General features: G+C 49.5%; 1 protein-coding gene and 1 long non-coding RNA gene across 6 annotated transcripts in view; one reads left to right on the top strand and one right to left on the bottom strand.

The window, feature by feature from the left end:
* The window catches only part of LPIN1 (lipin 1), a 129,614-nt gene that overhangs the window by 29,671 nt on the left and 78,397 nt on the right, over positions 1-21,546 (top strand). For 4 of the 5 annotated variants that reach the window (XM_045054929.1, XM_003984496.6, XM_011281321.4 and 1 more), the window contains exon 2: positions 5,455-5,511. In XM_045054929.1, coding sequence (XP_044910864.1) covers positions 5,461-5,511 — 51 coding nt within the window. In that variant the 5' untranslated portion in view covers positions 5,455-5,460. Of the gene's footprint in view, positions 1-5,454; positions 5,512-17,130; positions 17,420-21,546 lie in introns of those variants that run through there. The other variant, XM_019827896.3, reaches the window with a different exon arrangement.
* Positions 1,169-6,713, bottom strand: LOC123384616. The gene is made up of 3 exons (XR_006595990.1): positions 6,304-6,713; positions 5,281-5,473; positions 1,169-2,944 (listed from the first exon to the last, which is right to left on the bottom strand). It is a non-coding gene; the product is annotated as an uncharacterized LOC123384616 (long non-coding RNA).

Below are 21,546 nucleotides of genomic sequence, written 5' to 3'. Positions count from 1 at the left end.
GGCTTACATCTAATTCCCTGGACTACGGATGCTCTCTCCATTTCTGGGGGGTCTGGGGAGCTCTCAGGGGGGCCCAGGTTAGGGCCTGACTTTGTCTAATTTTAGCCTCGTCCGCTTCACCCCACTTGCCCCCCAGCCAGAACAAACTGTCCCTTACCATCTTCCTTTATTTCAAGTCATAGTGACAGAAAAGAAAGGGGGTTTTGTCATTGGGCTTATGATGTCGGAGGGCGTGGACGTTTAGACTTGCCGAATGTTGGAGATAAAAAGTGCCGAGGAATCACCCAAAAGATGCAACTCCATATTTTGGCTGATGGAAAAATTGAGACCCAAGGAAGGGAAGTATTTTGCCCAAGCCTCCTCCATCCCCCTGCACCTGAGAAATGGAGCTAGAGCCTGAATTGCTGGATCCCCAGAGCAATGGTCCTTCCATTGTATCCTGGACCGTTCCTGTGTCTTCCTGGAAACTTCGGTTGGAGTCGGAATGAATTTTCCCCCAAAAGGAGGAGCTTTTTAAATAAATGGAACTCCGTGCTCTTACGACTCCAGCCGGAAGGACTGCTGTTTGTTCAGCTCTGATGTGGATTCCTCTGCCCTCCCCTTCCCCGGAGAAGTGAACTTATTTGGATAGAACTGTTTCTGTGTGAAAATGTTATTCTCTGCTGAGAAATAAGTTCACAAATGAACTTTAGGGGACCCCTTTTGCAAACGGGCACCGCCTGGACTATCGCTGTGGCCCCTCCGCCTGGCAGTCTGGAAGCGTTTCTGCCTGGAGATCCCGCCTTCCCCCTTCTGTGCTGGTGGGAACCTGCTGTCCAAATGTTTGTCCATCCACAAAACTGAAGCAAGACCTTTGGAGCCACACAGGACTGAATTTGCATTTTGACCCAGGGCTCATACATGTAAACTCTAGCAAATAAAAGGGGTGTAACAGAGCCTGAACCCATGAGGAACCTAAGGGACTGTGACCTGGAACTTGATCTTCATCAATAGGCAACTGAGATTCAAATTCAGCGTCCCCAAGTACACGGTACATGCTGGTCACCTCCAAGTACGCCTGTCACTTGACTCTCATAGCATGATTTTTTAATGTTTATTTATTTTTGGGGGGAGGCGAGGGGCAGAGAGAGAGAAGGAGACACAGAATGGGAAGCAGGCTCCAGGCTCCGAGCTGTCAGCACAGAGCCCGACGCGGGGCTCGAACCCACAAACCATGAGATTGCGACCCGAGCCGAAGTCAGACGCTTCACCGACTGAGCCACCCAGGCGCCCCCCATATGACTCCACTTCTAACTGGCAGAGGCCCTGGCCAGGCTAGGACCAGTCTTTGTGATTCTATTTCAACCTGCACCAGTCCTTAGCCCGTACCGATCAGTGTGGTCAGGTGAGCAGGCAAAACACAGCAGAAAATGAAAAGACAGAAGGGAAGGGTCTGGCTATCTTCTGTCTGTTCATCTGTGCACATTGACTGGGTTCGTTCCCCAAGCATGTCTCCCATTTTTCTGTATCCATTGGCCTACCCATTTATCTGTCCATCATGTCTGTATCCTTCACTGTGTATGACCATGGACAGAAGATGGTTGGAAACATAACAGGATCTCCGTCAGCCAGCTCAGGCTGCTCTAACAAAAACACCATAGACTGGGGAGCTTAAACGATACACATTTCTCATAGCTCTGGAGGCTGGATGTCCGAGATCTGGGTGCCATCATGGTGGGGTTTTGTTGGGAGACCCCTTCTTGGCTTGTAGAAAACCACCCTCCTGATGTGTCCTCGCACGGCAGGGAGACATCTCTCTCCTATCTCTCCTTACAAGGCACTTACGCCCTTCATGAGGTCTCTACCCTAATGACCTTAACAGCCTCCAATGGCCCCAACCCCAATACCATAGAACAGGGGGTTAGGGCATCAACATCTGAATTTGGCGTGGACACACCCATTCGGTCCATGGCAATTGCCTACATATAAATTAAATGAGGACTGAAAGGAAAAAAAAAAAACCATGTAGAGATGGAAAACAGAGCCACGAATGAGGCGAGTGCCACCGTGCATTTCACGGGGTCCTACTCAGCAGGGGTGAAACAGAAACGTGAATCTGCAACTCTTACCTACAGAAGGACCCGAGCAATTATACGGCTCAGAGTATAAATAAGGGAAGAACAACCCAGCTGTTGGGAAGACGCTCATCTATTCCTGACAATGAGTCAACTGTAGGGTCATCACCCACGAGCAGCAGCTGATACGCGTGTGGTGCGTTCTTGTTTTATACGGCATATTATCTCGCCATTCTTACGTCGCCTCTGAGGAAACCGTTTCAGCGTTTCCCTCTCTTCACAGATGAGGCTACTGAGGCTGGAATTCTGCGTCGAAGGCCACACAGCTCTAGTGGGAGAACGGAGGTTCAAACCCAAGTTCGTGTCTGGGGTCCGCCGTGACTGGTCCCCGTGTGGCGCACGGGCTCCGAAGGCTGGACTTCCAATTCTGCGTTAGAATTTTGGAAAGCAGCAGACAAACAGTTGGGGGAAGGGGGGAGGAGATTATTCATGTTCTTCTTAATTTTGAGAGAAATTACTGGTTGGAAAGACACGAGTTCGCCATTTTTTGTTCTTGTGCTTACGTTTAATCTCTGAAATCAAACCAGGCCCTTGGAGGGTTCAGAGTTCCCCTGGCAGTAGAACGTATTTGGTATTCGATGTGAAACTTGGTCTTTAATCGGGATCAAATGCAAGCATTGTGGATTTCAGCTGCTCTTGGCCTTCCAGGCCGGCCTCGTGAATCTGGAGTGAGTGGAGCCATTGTGCCCAGCGCGTGCTCGTGCTCCAGGAGGAATTTGAGTTGGATGGTCCAGAGCATCTGTATCCAAGTTGCATGGTTCTTTAGAGGCATGCTGTAATATTCCACAGGAGCTGAAATGGGGCCAGTAGCTGGATTCCCAGAAGTGTTTCTGTTGAAATCGGGACTGAACTAAGGACCACATTAAGCAGTGTATAGATGAAGAACCCCATCTTCGTGCCCCACTTTCCCAACAAAGATCCAGACTTGGCGGGGGTGGGGGGTGGGGAGGGGGAACCCCTTAACCCGCGTCTGCCGCCTCTCCCAGGGCTTGTCAGAGGAAACTCTATCCCTCTTACTCCAGCTGTGGTTCCAGGATACTAGAAAAGTCCTCCCCAAATTTATCCTTCCGGTTTTTCTCATTTAGTTAATGATACCATCATCTACCTAGGCACCCAGGCCAGGGACTTCAGTCGCCCTCGAAATCTCCCTCTTCGCCCACCCAGCCAATCCGAATCACTCACCACTCCTGCCACGAGGAGGGGCTCTCGGCCACCCCTCCCTCTTCAGCCCCCCCTGCCCTCTCCTTGGCTCACCTCCTGACCATCCTTTGCTGGAAGAGCCTTTACATTTTTTTAAGTTTATTTATTTTGAGAGAGACAGAGACAGCACAAACGGGGAGGTACAGAGAGAGAGGGAGAGAGAGGGAGAGAGAGAGAGAGAGAGAGAGAGAGAGAGAGAGAGAGAAAGAGAAGGGGAGAGAGAATCCCAAGCAGGCTCCATCCTGTCAGTGCAGAGCCCGACGCAGAGCTCGAACCCACAAACCGTGAGATTGTGACCTGACCCGAAACCAAGAGTTGGACGCTTGACCGACTGAGCCACCCAAGCACCCCTGGAATAGCCTTTAAATTCACTCCTCTGCCTCCGATATCAGACGTCAGAATGATCCTGTAAGACACAGGTCTGCTCCTCCCACTCCCTGGGGCTCCCACTGTGCCCACTGACTGTTCTCAGACTGTGTTCTCTGGAACCTCGGGGTTCTGCAGCCAAGACAGGGACTCTGGGCCCCTTCCCTGATACGACTGAAACAGTTCCCGTTCTGTGTGGTTACGTATGGCCTCCCAAAGGATTTTGTTTGAGGAGGGCTTTTCTCTAAAGGAGAAAATGGCCCCACGGTCCCCATGTCTCCTGACCGTGGACCTATCGAGGGCCCCTCGTGTCTCCTTGCAGTGACTGTTCTCCCGTCACGGGGGCCTCCCGCAAATAAACATACGATGCCTTTGTTTCTTTGAACTTGCTCTCTTCCCTGCTTGGGAAGGCCTTTCTCCCTCCTCTCTTCTCCAAGAGCCCCCTTATCCTTCAGAAGCAGCTCAGACCTTCTGTGGATGGCACGGGATTCCTTGCATTCCCTGCAGGAAAGCTGTTGGCTCCCTCCTGTGCTCCCACGGGACCCTGGGCCTGTTCTGGTGGCCTCAGCCATGACAAATTTTCTACCTGTCTTCTGGCCCACCCCCTGCTAGATTACGAGTGACTCAAGGGCAAGGTTTACATTTGTATTCACCTCTGCATTCCCACTGCCTCCCTCAGTACGTGACCCCCGGGAGAAACCTGATAAACAGTGATATCAAGTAACAAACACCACGAAGTATCAGCCGATCAGCAACATGGACTGGAAAAGCTAAATGCGTCCAGTGGGTCGCAGGTAGGGTGACAGGGTGAGGGGGTGACAGGACAAGGGAGACAGGCCAAAGGGGCTTCAAAGGCTGTTGACTCTGGGCTGCCACAGTTGAACTTGGAACGTGTGTGTTTTTGAGTATCACGTGAGTGTGATTTGAGGCCTACGTAAACGTGACGCGTCCCTTAGTGTGGGGGCCGGACCTCAGGGCTCCCCCTGGGGCTCCTGTAGGAAAAGGAGACAGTGCAGGCCCTGCTTCCTTTTGTGGGGGCCACACCGGCAGTCTCCCCAGCTTGTTCGTGTCCCCTTCCACCCGAATGCACTCCGTTAACGCTTACAACACAGCCGTTGGGGCTGGGGTTACTGTTACACCCATTTTACAGATAGGAAAACAAACCTTGGGGCGCCTGGGTGGCTCCGTCGGTTAAGCGTCCGACTTCGGCCCAGGTCACGATCTCACGGTTCGTGAGTTCGAGCCCCGCGTCGGGCCCTGTGCTGACGGCTCGGAGCCCGGAGCCTGCTTCGGATTCCGTGTCTCCCTCTCTCTCTGCCCCTCCCCCTGCTCTCTCTTTCTCAAAAATAAGTAAGCATTTAAAAAAAAGAAAAGAGGAAACAAGCCTTGTGCAGCGACAGCTAAGGAACCGTGCAGGCAGCCCTTGATGGCGTGCCTTCTGACCCCGACTCCCATCATTTCTCCACATGGCCCCACGTGTGCTTGGGGAAGGGGGAGAGGTGAACACAGAGAGAGGGAGGAGAGAGGCTTACGACCTCATCACGTGCCCCAGGTAACGCAGACCTCACAGTCTCCGCAAACACGCTCAGAGAGAACTCACCACGTCCTCACCACTGCTGCTTTCTCCTGAGATAGAAATACATAGCGTAAAATTCGCCCCGTTGAAGCGTACGGGCCACTGGGTTTTCGTGCATTCACGAGGCTGTGCCATCGGTCCCAGTGCCCCTTTCCGGGACGTTTCCAGTGATTGATCTCTCACGTTTTTCTTTTTCAGATTCCAATGATGAAAGACCCTGGATGGATCAGAAACGTGTGGTCTTCAAACATTAATGTGAGTGAAGTTGCTGTGAATGGGCTAGTTTGCTTTTGCGTTTCAAAGATGAGGGAAGGTACTCTGACACACGGTGGGTGGCGCATCGCACGGATGCGTGTCTCGTGACCAGCACTCCGCCCCTCCCCCCGTGCTTGCTCTGCTGGCCCGCAGCTCCTTGGGAGCGATGAGACGTCTGGGACCGAGCTAACAGCATTTTGGGTGGTTTCTAACCTCTTCTCCCTGAATCCCTCCTCCCTCAGGCACGGAAATGGTTTTGTCACCTCTGTGATTAAAAAGCATTCCACGGCTCCCTAGTGCCAATAGAAAAGGTCGTATTGGTGCCCATGGCCGCCGGTTGGACGGTCCTCGTGGTGGGTGCGGTCACGTGTATCTAATAAAAGCCCTTGCAGCTGTCCCCAAGCCCCTTAAGCCCCTTCTGCAGATTCCACGTCTTCCTCCTGCACCCTCTGACTCCTCTGTCGTCCTGCCTCGGTCCCACGGCCCTGTGCCTGGTCCCCAGGCCTTAGGCCGGGCCCTTTGGATCGTCCCCGTGACTGTATTTAGTGTTTTGCTTCCCACTCTGTCCACGGACGCTTCCTTGTGGATCTCCCGAGGCTGCAGGCTCAGCTGACCGAAGGCCCAGCTTCTCGGCTCCTCATGGGTCTGGCTCGAGGAGCCTTTGCTGCTGGGGAGGGAAATTTCGTGGTCCCCACCGACGCCCGCCTTCAGTTCTTTCCTCATCGTGCCCTCGCCGTGCCCTGGAACTATATACCTTAAGCTTCAGCAACAGCGTACGACCTGCTTACATACCCCAGAGATCTTTTCCTGTGGAGGATAGACTCGAGGGGCTAAGTCTGGGGGTGGCCAGGCTCAGGAAAAGGCTGTTGGAATGATCCGGGGAAGAAGTGGTAAAGCCTGAACACGGCTTTGGCCCTCTGTGGGCTGTCCTAAGCCTTGGCCATACAAAAACAAGAACAACCAGTCTGGAGAGGGACTCGGGAACAGAACGTGGACCGGAAGGATTTGCAAGGGGGCTCAGGAGGCCGGATGCGGTGTGGGCCAGAGTGAGAGATTCTCCCGGGGGGTGAACGCACAGGCCTCAGTTAAATGAATGAAGAAGGCCTTGCCCCACGGACTCTGTGAGGAGCGGTTCTGTTTCCGAGGGGACTGGCAGGGGACGGGGCCCAATCAGAGGCCAGGAATCCTGGCCAGTGGGCAGTTAGTGGCAGTTGAGCCCACAGTGAGGGGAGCCATCCTCCATGGTGGAGAGAAGAGGCAGGAAGTCCTGGTAAGTGAGCCTCCCCTGGCAGGCTGGCAGTCGTGAGGCAGTGCGAGGCCACCTCCCAGGGCCGAGTCCCCATTCCAACAAGATAGGAGACAAGGGACAGCAGATGTGAAGGAGGAAGTTTCTGTCTTGGGGGAGAAGTGACAGAGAGTGTTGACCATCTAAGGCAGGGGAGCTGGATTAGGAGTTCAAGTCCTGGCCTCGGACCTGAGGCTCAGCCGCAGGGTCCGGGCGTCATCGGGCACGTTCGCTTCCTACTCCGAGCCCCGGCACCTTGGGTGCACACGGGGGCTTCGTTCGGTCACAGACACGACATGCTTGCTGTTGCCCGCAAGGCGTCGTGCGGAAGAGAAGAGGGGTTTGTGACTCAGCGCGGGCGGGCGGAGAGCTTAGACGCGATTCAGAAGTATGCTTCCGAGGCAAAGTGAGTCTTCTGCAGCGTCTTGAAGGAGCCATCGGTTAGCCAGGCGTGGAGGGAGGCGGCAGCATGGTGAGCCTGGGGACCCCGGAGCGTGCGGTAGGACCAGGGGAGCGGTGGCAGATGAAAACGGAGGAGAGGAGGAAGCAGGGGTGCCGATGGCGGGGGGCCGCGTCTGCTTTCCCGAGGACCGTGAACGTTACCCTCCAGGTAATGATAATGGAGGCGGGGGGGCATGGAAGGTCCTTAAGCAGATGATGCCCTGTCAGATCTGCAGCCCCTTTAGAGGCTAGTCATGGGGTGGGCTTGGAAGCAGTGGGGGCCCGTGAGGAGTTCATTATTGGCCTGTGGACCGTCTGAATGGAGGTGTCTAGAAGGTAGAAGTCTGGTCTGGAGCCGGGGGCAAGGTGTGGACTGGAGATACGGCACTCTGTGCGGCTGGTGCCTCCAAGGGGAGGCTCTGTGTGCCCGTCCTGTCCCTCTGGCTCTCTCTGTGCAAATGTGCTAGGTGCCAGGGATTCAGTGATGAATGTGTCATGGTCAGTCTTTTTTGGTTCAAGGGCTCACCAACCAGTAGAAGAGGTAGCGGAATACGGAATGACACAGGGACAGCACCCGGTGAAACGGGCCATAACGGAGTCACGCGTGGCTCATTAGGGCGGAGAAGCCTCTGCCTGCTTCTTCGTGGATCTGAGGGACGTCTGCGGGAAAACTTCCCCACGAAGTCTAGTTCTCAGTTTGAATACCGTAGCTCTGGGCAACAGAAGCCCAAAGAAATACACCCTCACCAACGCACCTGCTGCCTCCACCGGCCCCCCTCCCCCCACCTTCCCGACAGAGGTTCATTCAAGACAAAAGGCCTGGAATTCTGGAGGGACAGTTGAGCAATGAAATGTTCGCCCAAGCTGCTAAACCCATCTTGCTCCGGGAGGGGAGGGAATGTGGTGGAACAGTGTGTTACGTGAAGCCTGGCTCCTCTTCCCTGTTGTGTTCACGACCAGCAGCATGTTCTTGAAAATACCTCCCCCTTGGCCATCCTGTGCTTTGATTGCGACAGTTCTTAGAAGAGCAGCAATTCTCAGAAACCTGGGTTACCCTGGCCCAGTTACTTGAGACTTGCTGCTTTGGGTTTGAAAAGTTGTCTTTCTTGCTGTCTTTAAGTTGTCAAAGGACTGGGTTTAAAATGCAGTCGTTTTAGGGGCGCCTGGGTGGCGCAGTCGGTTAAGCGTCCGACTTCAGCCAGGTCACGATCTCGCGGTCCGTGAGTTTGAGCCCCGCGTCAGGCTCTGGGCTGATGGCTCGGAGCCTGGAGCCTGTTTCCGATTCTGTGTCTCCCTCTCTCTCTGCCCCTCCCCCGTTCATGCTCTGTCTCTCTCTGTCCCAAAAATAAATAAAAAACGTTGAAAAAAAAATAAAATGCAGTCATTTTGGAGGGAGCATATTGGGGGGGGGGCGGGGCGGGAAGTGATTCTGTCCAGATTTAAATTTAGTTTTGAAAACTTGTATCAAAGCACTGCAGGTACCCAGTTTCTAGAAAATCAACTAGCAAATACCAGCCACGGTAGAGGGTCACAGTCTCCTGGTCCTACCTCTGGTCTGTTTACCTGTCTCCACGTTATCCTGAGGCTTCTGCTCTGATGGAGGAGAATCTAGCTGATTCTCAGGGAGCAGGCGCAAAGGCATTCTTGTTTCTTACGCTCTGCCGCTTATGTGTAATCTCACCCTGGTTTAGTTGGTTCTGTGCTCAGACTCTGCCTTTCTCATATATGGGGTTCTTTTCCCCGATGTGTTCTTCCTGGGGGAGGTGTGTTTTTCCTGGATGCTTTTGCCTCATTAGGAGGAGAAATGTGTTCTTTCCACTCTCTGCTCCCCCCTCCCCGTCCCCGGCCCCGACATACTGTCCTTAAGCTTTTACTTGATTCTATCACTTGGAAACCATCCCTTTCATTATTTTTAAGCCCGTACTTACTTAACAATACCTTTGATGTGCCCTTTAAAAGGTGCGTTTAATATGTACTTAAATATTACTCAGCCATCGAAAAGAATGAAATCTTGCCGTTTGCAACGGCGGGGAGCTCGAATGTATTATGCTAAGCGACATAAGTCAATCAGAGAAAGACAAAAAAAAGATTTCACTCATACGTGGAGTTTAAGAAACAAAACAGATGAACATATGGGGGGGGGGAAGAGAAGAGACGGAAACAAGCCGCAAGAGACTGTTAACGATAGACAACGAATTGAGGGGTGCTGGAGGGAGGTGGGTGGGGGAGGGTCTACATGGGTGATGGGCATTAAGGAGGGCACTTGCTGGGATGAGCACTGGGTATTGCAGGCAAGTGATGAATCACTGAATTCTGCTCCTGAAACCAGTATTGCACTGTCTGTTAACTAAAATTTAAATAAGAATTAATACATATTTAAATTTTACATTTATACAAATACACATATAAATAAATATATTTTAAACATTTTAACACATATTTCCGACATTTTAAGCTGTTTTCAACAGCCTTTAAAATATTAACTCGCTGTCATTGGGATCTGTTTTTTTCTATTTGGGTGACCACGATTTTCACGTAGTTCGTTGGTTTTTTCTTCTTCATTTAACAGACCTTTGTATGGCACTTTATGTGACGGGTTCTTTCCTAAAAGCATTTCCCACACTGACTCGTTTAGCTTCTCACAGCAGCCCCGTGAGCTGGTCCTGTTATCGTCTCCGTGTGAGAGATGTTGAGCCACTGGCCCAAGGTCACACAGCTAGTAAGCGGCGGGGTTGGGATCTGAAGCCACGCCTTCCGGCTGCAGAGACTTGGTTCCTAAGCACCATCACCGCTGCGTCCGAAAGAAGTTTCTCTGGTTGAGCCGTTTCTGATTCTCCTCGTTTACTCCCTGCACTGAGCCCCCTTAGCCTGGCCTCTGCCTTCCCAGACTCGCTGTCTGTGCAGGTGCCCTTTTCGCTAGAATCTCTTGCCCGGAGACGGCCCTTCTCCCGCTCGCTCTTAAATCCTGCATCAGAGCTGTTACGTTCGGAGGCCCTCACGAGGTCCGCTGTTACCCAGGTTCTTGTTTTCTTCTTTCTTAACTTATTCTTTACAAATAACTAAAAGCTGGAGGTCGTTTTTTATGCGGCCTCCCAGAAAAGGGACACAGAAGACAAGTCTTCGAATCCTTGCATGTCTTGAACTCTTTTTAAATGTGGTTTCCCGGGTGCCCGGGTGGCTCCGTCGGTGGAGTTGTCCTGACTCTTGATTTTGGCTTGGCTCGTGATCTCACGGTTTCTGAGTTCGAGCACCGCATCCGGCTCTGTGCTGGCAGGGTGGGGCCCGCTCGGGATTCTTTCTCTCCCTCGCGCTCTCTCTCTGCCCCTCTCCTCCTCGTGCGCGTTCTCTCTCTCTCTCAAAAATAAAAAAATAAACATTTTAAAAAATAACAAAAAAATAAATTTGGCTTCCCATTTGATGGTTTGGTTGGAATTAGAATTTGAGGCTGATAATAATGTTTCACAGAATGGTGAATGCATCGTTTCACTGACTTTCTTTTTTCTTTTTTAATTTTTAAAAAATATTCATTTATTTTTGAGAGAGAGAGAGAGAGAAACAGAGCATGAGCGGGGCAGAGAGAGGGAGACACAGAATCCAAAGCAGGCTCTAGGCTCCGAGCTGTCAGCACAGAGCCTGACGTGGGGCTGGAACCCATGAACCGTGAAATCATGACCTGAGCCGCAGTCGGATGCTTAACTGACTGAGCCACCCTGGTGCCCTGACCCTCCATCATCTTTAAATTTCTTCAGGACTGGAGGTTCCCCCCTCCTGTTTATCATTCTTTCTTTTTTATGTTGCTGCTTCTCCTCAAATGCCTAGTGATTTGTGGTTGTCTGTTTTTAGTTAGCATGGATGGAATAGGAAAGTTGCCTGGGAGCACCGATGGCTGGAGTTCCTTTGGAATAAAGAGCCAGGGAGCTGGGTGTGTTCCCGGGGGCCACGTGGCTCTGGCTCGGGCACCTGTTTGAGGTTCTCCTGGGCTGGCGGCCCCTTTTCTTCCTTGTCCAGCACCGTTAACGGAGTTATTCTGCAGGTGCCCCATGACAGTCACTGCGTTCCCATCTAGAAATGCGCTGTGGTCTCTCTTACAGCCAATTGGTTGTTTTTGTTTTTGTTTTTGTTTTTTAGCAAGAACCATTACAACCCCACTCTGCAATATTTGTCCCGCATGGATTAGTGACAGGTACTAGCACAACCAGATGAAGCTATAGTGCAATTAATTAGAAACTTACAGAGAATGGTCATTTTCTGTTCGGTGAATTCTTCGATTTTATAGAGATATCCCAAGGCCTCTTTTTCATTTGCGAGTTGAAACCTTGTATGAATGTCTCATGTTAGTGTGTATTCACAATCCTCCCTTTTACCAACCCCTTTCCCCTCCCCAGTGGGCAACTTGTTCTGAATTTTGTGTGCTTGTTTTCCCTTGCTGGAGACACTGTCTATCTACTGGATCTTGGTCTCTTTGAGAACAGAGGCATCTCTTCATGGCTTATCCCCCCAGTGTATCACATACTAAGCACTCAGAAATGGCTTGTTGCATAAATGAGTGCATTCTTGGGGACTCCCCTCCTGCTTCGTTCTTGATAAGGGTGTTGGCATTAACACTAATACATGCTTCATTTCTTTTTATTAGGATGATTATATTTTTATTATAGCTGGGTTTTTATCATTCTTACTATGATGAATATGTGTTTGCAACCAGGCATTATGACCCATGAAATGACATTTAAACATTTATTTAAAAATACTACTGGAGAATCACTATATTATACGCCTGAAACAAATATTACGTTGTATGTTAAGTAACTGGAATTTAAATAAAAACTTAAAAAAATATTTATGGAGCGGATATTGTGTGCCAGGCACTGTGCTGGATACTTAAACAGAAATGGTCTTTTCCTTCCTACAGAGTCTATCTGCTGAAGAGGGATTTTACAATAATTGTACACACAAATGGAACATTCTAACTCTGATAAATCCTTCAAATAAAAGACTTAGAGAACAGTAAGAGTGTCTAGCAGGGAGAACTGATATAGTTAGGGAGGTTAATGATGGTTGGATTAGGTTAAAGAATAAGTGGGTAACCAGGTGAAGAGGTGAGAAGATTGCATGTAGAGGGAAGAGCATGTCCAAAGGTCCTGCGGTAGAAGGGAACAGGGCAAGCATAAAGGAATGGAAATGATCCGGTGTGGCTTGAGCTTGGCCTGCACGTAGAAAAGGGGAGCCAGGGCAGCAGTGACACTTGACGTGCGGTCAGATGTGTGATGCTGGCTCTGGAGGAGCGTGTGTGCGCACTCACGTGTGTGTGTGTGTGTGTGTGTGTGTGTGTGTGTGTGTGTGAGGGTGATGCGCCCTCATTCTGATGCTCTCTAGCTGATCCATCTGTCTCTGGGTCTCCCGAGGACCCTGTGGCCCAGCAGAGCATTGACTGAGCAAGACCACGCTGCGCGGATTCAACGTTAACAAAGCAGGACGTGATAGAACTAAATAGCACTGGCACAGGGATGCATCCTTGTCTGCCCACCCTCGCTCCTGGCCTCCATCCATCCCTCCCATTTGAAATTCAAAAAGCTCCCAATGGATGTTTTGGTCTTACGGGGCTTAGAACGTCCTCTAATTAGGTTAGTGACGCCCAAATCTTCACTTACACATTCCCAGGCGAGGTGGGGGCGGGGGGAGAGGAGAAAGTATCTGGTAGTATGTCACCTATTTTTCAAACAATTACAAATTTTTTTTTTTACATGTATTTATTTTTTAGAGACAGAGTGAGGCAGAGCGTGAGCGGGGGAGGGGCAGAGAGAGAGGGAGACACAGAATCCGAAGCCGGCTCCAGGCTCCGAGCTGTCGGCACAGAGCCTGACATGAGGCTCGAACTCGTGAGCCAGAGATCATGACCTGAGCCAAAGTCGGACGCTTAACCTACTGAGCCACCCAGGTGCCCCAGTATGTTATTTGTTTTAAAATTAAAGTGAATTCACATCAGTTTCTTCTTTTGAAATTATCTCAGCATCCTTTGAAATAATTAGAGATGCCCAGGGGGTGCCACGGACACCGGATTCACGGTTACGCCTGTGTGTTGGGGGGATGGGCGGGCAGTGATGATGATGCACGTCTGTGCCCACGGAGTCACCCTGCAGACAGGTCAGAGCTCATGATCCTTTATGCCCATTTCCTCTCTTTCCAATATGGAGGCTGAGGTCTTGAGGTGACACGTGCAGGGTCTCATAAGTGACACAGCACAGACTGGAATCCAGGTTCCCCAGAGCCACACCCTACCTAGGATACCCTAGATTCCTGAAAAACCTGTGGGATTTTTTTTTTTTAAACATCCTCACTGGGGCGCCTGGGCGCCTCAGTCGGTTGAGCATCCGACTTCGGCTCAGGTCATCATCTTGCGGTCTGTGGGTTCGAGCCCCGCATCGGGCTCTGGGCCGACAGCTCGGAGCCTGGAGCCTGTTTCGGATTCTGTGTCTCCCTCTCTCTCTGGACCCTCCCCCGTTCATGCTCTGTCTCTTTCTCTCTCAAGAAAATAAATAAACATTAAAAAATTTAAAAAAACCCCACAAAAAACATCCTCACTGTTCTGGGAGGGAAATACAGCATTTGGTTGAGGCGCGGGTCAAATCCAGCGTGAAGAGTGGGGGTAGCCACTTTCCCTGTAGGGACTTGGATCACCTTACAGATAGAACCTGGGTTCCGGATTCTACAGGTAGAATCTGGCTCAGGGACAGATCTGAAACTGTCTTTTGAAATCAGCTTATTCTTGGGATCAGTGTGTGTGTGTGTGTGTGTGTGTGTGTGTGTGTGTGTGTATTTAAAGTTTTTGTTTAAGTTCTAGTTAGTTAACATACAGTGTGCAGTATTGGTTCCAGGAGTAGAATTCAGTGATTCATCACTTACATACGACACCCGGCGTTCATCACAAGTGCTTCCCTTAGTGCCCGTCGCTCATTTATGTAGCCCATCCCCCCACCCCCGCTCCCTCCAGCAACCCTCAGTTTGTTCTCTTCATTAAGAGTCTCTTATGGTTTGTTTCCCTCTCTTCCCCCCCCCCTTCCCATATGTTCATCTGTTTTGTGTTTTAAATTCCACATATGAATGAAATAATCTGATATTCGTCTTCCTCTGATTGACCTAGTTCACTTAGCATTCTACTTTCTGGCTCATTGCAAACAGCGAGATTTTTTTGGTAATGCCCGAGTAATATTCCATTGTGTTTATCCCTTGGGCTGCTTCGATAATTTGACCATTGTAGCCGATGCTGCCGTACACAGAGGGGAACACGTATCCCTTTGACTCAGTGTTTCTGTGTTTTTTGCTGACCTAGAATTCTCACACTGCTTTTGCAGAAGACAGAGCAGTTCCGTCTGGAAGACAGGAAGAAGGAGAGAGCTAATTCATTGAGTCAGGGCTGGGAGTAGCAGTCAGGGTTCCAGTTCAGTTTGCTGCCTCATGTTTGGAAAACCTTCCATAACCCCTTTCCGATCAGGGGTCCGGCTGGGAACCCCTGGGCTCCAGGCCCAGTACACATTGCCCGGGTCTGACCTCTCTCGCTAGGTCCTTATCACCGCCATCACACATTGGAATCTACAGACAAACGTAAGCTTGTTCTTGCATATCAGCCCTTGGTACTAGACTCCCATGGCTCTGCGTCCTCACACAGGGCTTCCCGCAGCTTCCACAGCTTCGGCTACTGCACTCGGAGAGGGGGCCAGCCCTCCCTTTCACACTGGATCATTCCCTTCCAGCCAGGCATGCTGCCACCCTTACGGCTCTCGGGTCTGATGACCAGCCCTGGATGTGGCTTTGCGGGTGCCGTCTGACCTGCAGAGAAGACTAGAAAAAAGGATCTCCTTTGTTTCAGGCCAACAGACGTATCTGTGCAGCCCAGTGTCACGGGGTTGGGAAAACGCAGAGCTACGTGATCTTATTCTCCTGAGGCTGGCAGGTCGTTACGTGAGCTGGCGTCGCATGGCCCGTTGAACATGCTGGCTTTGGTAACACCCCTTCTGGTCTCAGGAGAATACTGCACCCTGGAGTACGCTTTGGAAGATGAGAATCACAAGTTAAGGAGCAAGTGGATATTTTCTAGCCCCCAAATTTTCAGTAAGGAAGAGTTGACAAGATCTGGAGAAACTATAGAAAAGGTTAGTAAAATAAAATATAATGATTAAAAAAAAGAAAGAAAAACTAGTATTTAGTTGAAAGGATTTGTAAATATTTCAGGTACCACTGCTTTCCACTGCTTTCTCTTGTCCGGGACAGCTGAACTTGCCACATTTGCGCAATTTACTAAAAGGTGCTGCGTGGCATAAGGACAAGTCAATAAAAGCGATGTGCAAATCCCAGGTGGTTACCAGAACCTACCACCCTTTTGACATTAGAACATTCTTTTTAGGACTCTGCGGTAACCACAAAGCTATCCAAGAGCTGGAGGCGAAAGAAAAAAATTCTCTTCCTTGTAAGAACTCATCCTTCAAATGTGCCTTTTCCATTAAGATTCAAAAGCACCATCCAAAGAAGACGTGGGCAGGGAGAGGCACGTTTCAGAGGCAGACGTCTGGGAGACTGAGAGGGCTGGCTCCCGCTCGGGATTTTCCTGAAGAATGAGGTGGCCAATGGTTCATGAATGGGTATTTTCAAATTTCACCTCCTACACCGATGTGTAACATTTGGTAGTAAGAACAGAGAACCCCACTTCTTTTTAAAAAATTTTTTAAAATTATGTTTATTTATTTTGAGAGACAGAGAGACAGAGTGCGAGTGGGGGAGGGCAGAGAGAGAGGGAGACACAGAATCCGAAGCGGGCTCCAGGCTCCGAGCTGTCAGCACAGAGCCTGACGCGGGGCTCGAACCCACAGACCTCGAGATCATGACCAGAGCTGAGGTTGGACACTCAACCGACTGAGCCACCCAGGCGCCCAGAGAACCCCACTTCTAATCTTAAAACTTTGGGCTCTCTTGGGGCGCCTGGGTGGCGCAGTCGGTTAAGCGTCTGACTTCAGCCAGGTCACCATCTCGCGGTCCATGAGTTCGAGCCCCGCGTCGGGCTCTGGGCTAATGGCTCAGAGCCTGGAGCCTGTTTCCGATTCTGTGTCTCCCTCTCTCTCTGCCCCTCCCCCGTTCATGCTCTGTCTCTCTCTGTCCCAAAAATAAATAAATGTTGAAAAAAAAAAAAATAAAGCTCGTAAAAAACTTTGGGCTCTCAGGGCCCCATCTGAGCAAAGACTTTTGATGCTTGCGTGGAAGTCATGTCTTAATTTCAAAGGATTCCATTCTGACTGTGGAATAACCTTACATTTTACCACCAGTTTAAAACTATCTTTAGTTGATTAGACAATAATTCAACACTTATATCTTGCCACCATTCATAATTTCCCCCCATGAGTTAGGCTTCATATGACTTAAGAGTTCTTACATAGCCTTAAATTTCTTGGGAATTGATTTTTTTCCCCCTGCAACAGTATCTAGTACAAAAATCTCTCTGTAGCTATACTAGATAACTCCAAATTTTTCCATGCTTGGTAAAAAAGGGGTGAGTTATTTTCCTCCTTCAGAATATCCTCAATTTGTTGGAGGACTGCTTTTTTGAAAGTCCCCTCCAGTTAGCCCGTTGTGAATTCAGAAATTGGCAAGGCAAAATCTGATTCCGTGAACAAATTGGGTGATGCTATGCTCCCAGCTTCCTATCCACCCCAGTGTGGACCAGGCTCTGCTCTGAATCCAGGGCTGGGCTCAAACCTGCCCCACGGAGCAGCCCTACTTCGTCCTCATTCATCTCTCTTATCTCTCTCCTCATCTGGGCACCCCCAAGTACTGACATCATAGCCCCAGCGGTGTCATCATAGTGGGCCACCTAACAATGAGCTTTTCCTGGAGCCCTTACAAATGAAAGGATGATGAAGAAGAAGAGAAAATAGGAGGGAGGAGGGCTTCGGGGCAAGATGAGGAGGAAGGAGAGAGAAGGGCAAGACCAGGGAGGAGCCAGCCATGCCTATTCTAACGAAGGCCAGTAAGGGGCGGCCATGCCAGCTGAGAACTAGACAACAAGGAAAATGAGGTTGACCAGCAGGCCAAAGCTCCCATGAGCAGGGACCTCCGTGCGAAGTTAACGAAGTTGAATGATGTCCTGCCAATATGTCCTTCAAATAAGAGAGAGAAGGCTTTTTTCTAGCAGCTAAGGTAAATGTCAGGGAGGGAGGGTGGAGCACAATGAGGTTTTAACGGTTTGCCTATATTATATGTCAAAATCTCCCCCACGCTGGCTTCTCGGGCACAGAGCTCACCGGAGGATGGAATCAGTTGACTGACATTCAGGGACCCTAAAGCCTATACCAAGGCTCTTGGCATTTCAACTCTACCTTCCATTAGTTGGTTTGCTCCGGGGTTTTATACAAATCCCATCATCTATTAAGTGTAAATGCCTTCTCATGGAGTCCTTTTTCCTAAAAAACATTTTTTTTTAAATGTTTATTTATTTTTGAGAGAGAGAGAGACAGAGTGCGAGCGGGGGAGGGCAGAGAGAGAGGGAGACACAGAATCCGAAGCAGGCTGAAGTCACATTCTACATGTTCTTGAACTCTGGCCCAGTTTCTTATGGGGTAAGCCCAGTCACTTAAAATCAGAACGGAATTTGTAAAAAAATTCGGGCAAAGCCTAACTTAATTCTTTTTTTTTATGTTTATTTTTCAGAGAGAGAGTCAGAGAGAGGGGGAGACAGAGCACAAGTGAGGGAGGGGTTGAAAGAGAGGGAGGCACAGAATCCAAAGCAGGCTCCAGGCTCTGAGCTGTCAGCACAGAGCCCGACGCGGGGCTTGAACTCACGGACCGCGAGATCATGACCTGAGCCGAAGTCGGACGCTTCACCGACTGAGCCACCCAAGCGCCCTCTCATGGAGTCCTAAGAAGGATAAACCATGGCCATATTATAAAATTCTAACTTATAAAAATGATCTTTCCAATATTCTATTAACATGGGAAATGCAAAGGAAACGCCATTTAGATCTATGTACTGGCATCTGACATGGAGCGTATTTTCAGGAAGTTCTCCATGTTGGTGCCCAGCTCTTTCTCCCAGACTCCTTGGGGCTTTGGGTCTTTACTAACCATTTTATATTAAAAACATGTGGCAATGTCGGACGAGCGATCCATTTTTTAAAAACAAAGCTGCAGAATGTATTCAGATTTCACCAGTTTTCCACCAGCTGCTTTTCCGGTTCCGGGATTGAACCCCGGATCCTCAGTGGCACTGAGTCGTCCCGTCCCCTTGGTCCCCCTCGAGCCTGTGACAAATCCTCAATCCCCGTTCTTTCCTGAGCTCGACTCTTTTGAAGAGTTGCCTCAGTTGCTTTGTTAGAAGGTCCCTCAATTTGGGCTTGTCTAGTGTTTTTCCACGATCGTGTTGAAGTTGTCGTGTTATTGGGAAAAAGGTAACAGAGATTACGTACCACCCCAGTGCGTCCTACTGGGGGACACGTGGTGTCACTGCTCATCTCCGAGATGTTAGCCTCGATAGCCTGGTCGACACGGTGTAGGCCAGGACTTTGCACGCCGAGCTCCCTTTGTAATTACTAAGTATTCTGAAACCTTGTAAATATTCTCTTCCTGCTTTTACCTTTGCGCACCAGCCTTAGCTTCCATTGGTGGGTCCTGCCCATGGCACTCATTACTGGGGTTTTATAATGGTGGTTTTCCTACTTCCCCCATTTTTCTAAACTTATTAATTGGAATTCTTCTTTAAGGAAGAGTTACATCATCATCATTCACCTTTTTTTTCAATGATTACTTATATCCGTATGGATTCGTAAACTTTTTCGAGTTATTTGGGTTGTAATCTAATAGCGTTATCTTGTTGAACAAGGTCCAGCTTCGGCCTTCGGGAGGTCTTCTGGGTCGGTTCCTCTACTCTTCCGACATGCTTGCCCATCTTCTTTCTTTTTCTTTCTTTTTCCTTTTCCTTTTCCTTTTCCTTTTCCTTTTCCTTTTCCTTCCTCCTTCCTTCCTTCCTTCCTTCCCTCCTTTCTTCCTTCCTTCCTTCTTTCTTCCTTTCTTTCTTGGCACTGCCTTACTTTGTGGTCTCACAAGACTCTCTAGGAGCTTTTGCTACTTCCCCTGCTCAGGCCCTGGAATCAGTTCTCCAACAAACCCTAGTTTCTTTGATTGGAAATGGTATTTACTTATTTTTTTTAACTTTTTTTAGTGTTTATCTATTTTTGAGAGAGAGAGAGAGAGAGAGAGAGAGAGCGTGGGGAGGGGCAGAAAGAAAGAGAGAGGGAGACACAGAATCCAAAGGAGGTTCCAGGCTCCGAGCTGTCAGCAGAGAGCCCAACATGGGGCTTAAACTCATAAACCGTGAGGTCATGACCTGAGCCGAAGTCGGACGCTTAACTGACTGAGCCACCCGGGCGCCCCTGGAAAATGGTATTGAAAAACCAAGACCTGGGTGTGTGTGTGTGTGTGTGTGTGTGTGTGTGTGTGTGTGTGTGTGCATTGCTACTGGAGGGTCACTGCTTCTAGTCCCTCTCAGTGGAAAGAGATAAAAATATTTGCATGTATAGTAACCCATGCTTAGACCACATGCACATTGATCGATTAGTCGATCGGTCATCTATCCATCCATCTATCCATGCATACATCCATACATCAAATAACAAACGAGTTCAGATCTGTAACTCTTACCTTGTTTCTCCGTGTAATTTGTCTTTTCTCTGGCTGTCTTTGCGATTTTCTCTTTGCTTTTATTTTCACGAGTTCAAGTACGGCATGCCTGTGTGCACATGTGTGTGATATTTATCTTGCTGGCTTGCTTGGTGTTCTTTGAGGATCTTGGATCTGTGGTTTGCCGTCTGTCACTAATCTGGAAAATCCTAGGTCATTATATCCTTACATATTTCTTCTGCCCTGCTCTCTCCCTGTCTTCTCCTGCGATTCCATTAGATGAAGGTTAGACCGTTTGATATTGACTCAAGCTCTCAGATGCCCTGTTCTCCATTTTCATTACGGTATTTTTTCATTTCTAGCGTTTCCATTGGATTCCCACAGTTTCCATCTCTCCAATGAAATTACTCATCTGACCTTGCACAACGTTTACCTTACGCATTACAGACTTTCACCTGTTTGTTCGTTTTAGAAAAAAATCCACGTCAGATAGTTCCAACATCTATGTCATACCCAAGTCTGGCTCTTACTATTGCTGTCTCTTGGGAGCGTATTGTTATTGTCAGTGTTTTCCTTACCTTTTCATTTGCTTCATAATTTTGTCCTTGGAAGCTGGACATCTTGGTAGAACCGTAGAGACTTAGACGAGTTTTGTTTTTATCTCCAGAGAGGGACCTGCTCTCCCTCCTGGTGGGCCTTCGGTGTGGAGACGTGAGCTACTGCGGTGGTCACCCTCAGTTCCCCACCCGTCCGGGGAACTTTGTGTTGCAGGGTAGGGGTGGGTTTATCGGAGATATATGCTTTAGACCTTCCCTTTGCGCTGAACTTCAGAGAGGGTTCCTTGGCATGTTGTTTTTTTCTCTCCTTGGCTCTTCTCGTTGCCCTGCGGTTCCCGTTGGCCTGACGGTGTCGGGTGGTGGGGGTAGAGGGTCTCTGTTGTTTTGACTAAACCTCTGTGGAGGCCGGCCGCCTGTCTCCGGGTCTTGGACACCTGACTTCCTCGTGTCTCCTGTCCCCGAGCAGCAGATCCAATAACAACCGTAATCTTGGAGTAGTAAGGAGCGACCACAATATTTTGCGGTGTCTGCCCCCGCTCTGACGTGGCACGAAGATGGCCGTGAGGTTTTTTTGTGGGTGTGGGTGTTGGTCACAGGCACGGTTAATACGACCGCTTTTGTTGCAGACCCTCACAATGCAAGGAGATGCGACTAAATTTGAGTTAGAAGTCAGTGAAACGAAGACTGAATTTGTTACCACCATAAGTTCATGGCTTTGTGCTTTCTATCCGTGGACCCTTTGGACTCCTACCTAGTACCCTTTGAGGGAGAATTCACGGGATGAGGCATGGAAGACAGTAATCACAACTTGACCTTGACCTGTGACCACAATCAGGTGGGCACCACATCTCTCTTGAATTAACATTAGCTACCCTGTACTGTCAGCCTTGACCAAAATCTCCCCCTCCCCCAGAAAACCTCTCCACGAAGCGAGAGAGAGAGAAAAAAAAAGAAGTTTGCCGAATAAGCATCAAACCAGAATAGGATGCGCATCACAGACGACCGGCTGAGAGATTACAGTGACGGGAAGAAGTCTCATCCCTCTGTCTAGTCAGGCTGATACAACGCGCTGCCCAGTGTTGTCACGTGAAATGA

This window comes from Felis catus, chromosome A3 (genome assembly GCF_018350175.1).
Source record: "Felis catus isolate Fca126 chromosome A3, F.catus_Fca126_mat1.0, whole genome shotgun sequence".
NCBI classification, from domain to species: domain Eukaryota; kingdom Metazoa; phylum Chordata; class Mammalia; order Carnivora; family Felidae; genus Felis; species Felis catus.
The sequence above is the reverse complement of the archived record's forward strand: the minus strand, read 5'-3'. Positions and strand labels throughout refer to the sequence as shown.